Here is a 3968-nt window from a genome sequence, read left to right as displayed (position 1 = left end):
TTTTCTGCCTCTGACGGCTGCCAACATGACATAATATTAATTAGAACAACCATGCATGCACCAAGTTTTTTTCCAGCCAGCTTTTATTGAGATGGAGCAGTGACGGCAATCCCATCCTCAAGCCCTTAGGGAGCTTCTTTCCTGGTGGAGAAAGTAAAATAAGTAAGCACTTAAATAGCTCCTTGAAGGGGGCGAGGAGCCTGGTGGTGGGGTGGCGGGTTACTTGCTGCGCTCCTCAACCGCAAGGTCGGCGTTGTACATCTACCAGGGGCTCCCACGAAGATTCACAGCCTGGAAAACCCACAGGGGCCATTCTGCTCTGCCCTACAGGGCTGCTGTGGGTGGAGAGCCTTTTGGTGGCAATGAGATTGAGGGGAGAGGGAGGCAAGCAGATAGGGAGCCCAGGGCTGCCTGGGAAGAGCTTACCTTCAGAAGAGGGGCTCATGTTAGCTGATACCATCTTCAAAGACCCCATTTCCAAGCAAAGCCATGGTCATAGGTGCATGGGTTAGGACCTCCACATCCATTGTTGGAGGACACCGTTCTCTACATAACTAGCATGCAGTGCCCACAGAAGCCCCACTGACATCGTGGGTGAGGCTCAGGCATGTGTACAGATGGCTCCGCCACCCCTCTGGCCAAGCAGCCTTGCGTAAGGTCACCTTCAAGGCATCCTCTCTCTTCTGACATGCTGTGGTTCTGGGACTTTGTCTTGGGCGGTGCTGCTCAGGGCCCAGCACAAGGGGAGATTCTGAGTAGAAAGCAGAACCTGGCTGTCTTCCTGCCATACCAATAACCACCCCCAACAAGGCATTTCCCCTCTCTGAGCCTCAATGTCCTCATCTGTAAGGAGAGTGAGGGAGTGCTCTGGGCTCATTCATCCAGAAAGTATTTACTGAGCACCTACTCTCTGCCAAGCTCCGTGAGTCACTGGGTCTGAGTCACACAAACGGGTGTGGGAGAGGGTGCTGCTGCCTGGCAACTGTCCCTGCTGCCCACGCTTCCAGGCAAAGAGGTCACAGGCCCTTACATAGCAGCGCGATGGTGTCCCCTCTCCAAATCCTCCCCAACCCTTGGCAGCTGCTTCCTGTGCAGCTCTAGCTGATCTCTACACAAGCAAACCTCCTGGGATTTAGAAAGGAACTGGATGGAAAACGGGTCCCATGGAAATCAGAAGCTGTTCGAGAAACACAGTCACAGTCACCGGTGCAACAGTCGGAGACCCAGGCGAGCCAATGAGAAGAGCAGAGCCGCTCGAACCGTGCCATCCATCAGTGTTGCCACGAGCCTGGGAGAGACGCAGACGCTCCGCTCCCACCTGCCGCTTCTTTGAAGCTCCCCTGATGAGAGCACGCATATGAAGTTTGAGAAGCCTAAGCTTAAAAACAACAAAACAGAGTCCCAGAAGATCCTTGGCAAGAAATCCGTGGGCGTGGTTTCTTAGTTTGGAGGTACAGGGGCATGGTTTGGTGGGCAAGCCCAGTTAATTGGCCTAAGAAGGTGCTTGTGTCTTAAGAGCTTGCACGTGGCCCTCTGAGGGTCAGCGCTTGGCCTCCGCTCTCTTGAGCAGCAGAGGGATAGAGAGGTTTAAATGGCTCAGTGGCGGTGAGAGAATTTCAAAAAGGATAGGTGGCCCAGAATGATGAATGTAATCCATGTCACTGAATTACACGTGAAAACTTGTTGAATTGGAAACTATTTTGTTATATACTTTTTCCACAATAGAAATAGTTTAAAAAAACAATAAGAAAATAAATGTGTATGAGGCGGCTTTTGAAAGTTCATGGGAAACAATTAAAATAATTTCTACACACATTATTGAAGGCCCCTCATCTGAGGCCCAGGGAGCCCAGGTGAGCACATGACCTCCCTGGCTGAGAGTCTCAGCAAGCTCTTGGTCCAGAAGGATGGAAGGATGAATGGAATAATGGACAGACAACTCAGCGGGGTAAGACATCGATCATTACCAACAGGCAGCTTTTATGTGGGTTTGCTAATCTACAGAGCTGGAGCTGAGGGCTTTTGGATTGAGGCTGATCACGGAGTGGCATGCCCTTGGGCAACCATGGGCAGCCCTAAAAGAGCCTTACCACATTGCCTGGACTGGGAAGGGCCAGGCCCAGTGGCTGAAGGGCAGGGAAAGATGTGCCTGTTTGACATGGCAGAGAAGAAACTTTCCTGAATGAACGAGATACTGAGCATTTCTCCCCTGAATTGTAACCTGTTAATTCCTCAATAAACTCTGTAATCACGAACATCATCTGTGAGTTCTGTGTGGATCTAGAAATAAATGATACAGCCCAGCCACAGAAATTGAGTGTCCTGGGAGGGACAGTTGGGTCAGAATTGGGTAAAAATGGAGGGTGCCTCTTGCCTATATCGCAGAGTGCTGTTTCCACAATAAAGAATGAGAATGGCAGACGCCTACGTAAACCCTACGACAGTCCAAGGGAGCCCCCAAGGTACAATGGGCCGATGTTGGACTGATAAACCTAGGATCGGTAATTCAAAACCAACAGTTGCTTTGTGGGATAAAGATGAGGTTGTCTGCTTCTGTAAATATTTTTAAAGATTTATAGCCTCAAAACCCCTATGGAGGAATTCTCCTTTCTCCTGTGGGGCTGGAATAATTCAGTGACTGTAGGTTTGGTTTGGTGTTCATTGACAAGCCAAAGACCTTAGCACAGGCATCAGCTGGGTCTATTGGGCAACTGTAACTCATCTTCTGCCTTTCAGGTGGGCCTCAGGTTGCAGCAATGCAGGGCCACATACACTCTCTCACTAAGTCACGGGCACCTCACACTGTATGCCTTCATATGCATTTTCCTTTCCCTCAAATGCATTAGAATATTCCTTGTGTGGAAAATTAAAAAATCTTCAATTCCCTATGCAATGATTTAGCATTTCTCAAAGTCTGTAAATAAACTTCAGTCCCTTGAGTACATATTTGGCTCCATAGAACTTGACATGCAATATGATGGGCTTCAAGTCTATCTTTTCACCAAGCTATGGTCAATTTGAGAGAAAAAGGAGGGATAATCTTTGACTCGTTATGCCCAGTTTTCCAATAGAAAATATGAATACATTAATGATACATAAGAAATCGTGCGGTTCCGGGAGCTGCAGGCGTCGGTGCAGACATGGCCAAATCCAAGAACCACACCACGCACAACCAATCCCGGAAATGGCACAGAAACGGCATCAAAAAACCCCGGTCACAACGATACGAATCTCTTAAGGGGGTGGACCCCAAGTTCCTGAGGAATATGCGCTTTGCCAAGAAGCACAACAAGAAGGGCCTGAAGAAAATGCAGGCCAACAACGCCAAGGCTGCGGCTGCTCGTGCTGAGGCCATCAAGGATCTTGTGAAGCCCACAGAGGTCAAGGCCAAGATCCCAATGGGCGTCAACCGCAAGCTCAGCCGACTGGCCTACATTGCCCACCCCAAGCTTGGCAAGCGGGCTCGGGCACGTATTGCCAAGGGTCTGAGGCTCTGCCGGCCCAAGGCCAAGGCACAAAGCAAGGCTGATGCTCCGGCCAAGGCCACGACTCCAGCAAAAGCTCCCAAAGGCGCCCCTGCCCCAGCTCAAGCTCCCAAAGGCCCCCAGGCTCCCACAAAGTAGAGTTCTCTGTGAGGGCGAGAGGGACTGGTGTGAGCCCTGGGCTGCTGCCTGCACGGCGCTGGTGTCTTCTTGGGCTGTTTGTTGTACAAATAAACCCATGTGGCGCTGAAAAAAAAAAAAGAAATCGTGCATAAGGGCTGACTGTGATGATGTATATCTAACTCTTTTTAGAAGCAATTTAACTATGGAAGTGTATGATATGTAAATATGATATAAAAAATCTGCTAAAATATAAATACCAAACTTGACATATAGTTATCATGAGTGAAGGAGGGACAGGTTTTGTTCAGGGGGACATTGAGTTCATTTTAATGGTGGTGGAATAATTTATAGAGGGATACCAAC

The 3968-nt window shown here is 49.2% G+C and overlaps 1 protein-coding gene across 1 annotated transcript; it reads left to right on the top strand.

Moving 5' to 3' along the window:
* Nucleotides 1–3115: 3115 nt before the first annotated feature.
* Nucleotides 3116–3623, top strand: LOC142447076 (large ribosomal subunit protein eL29-like). Its single transcript, XM_075548788.1, has one exon. It carries the CDS (start codon nucleotides 3141–3143, stop codon nucleotides 3621–3623), a length of 483 nt encoding a protein of 160 aa, XP_075404903.1. The 5' UTR covers nucleotides 3116–3140.
* Nucleotides 3624–3968: the final 345 nt, after the last annotated feature.

This window comes from Tenrec ecaudatus, chromosome 4, assembly GCF_050624435.1.
Source record: "Tenrec ecaudatus isolate mTenEca1 chromosome 4, mTenEca1.hap1, whole genome shotgun sequence".
Taxonomy (NCBI): Eukaryota; Metazoa; Chordata; class Mammalia; order Afrosoricida; family Tenrecidae; genus Tenrec; species Tenrec ecaudatus.
This window is presented reverse-complemented; position numbering and strand designations above follow the sequence as displayed.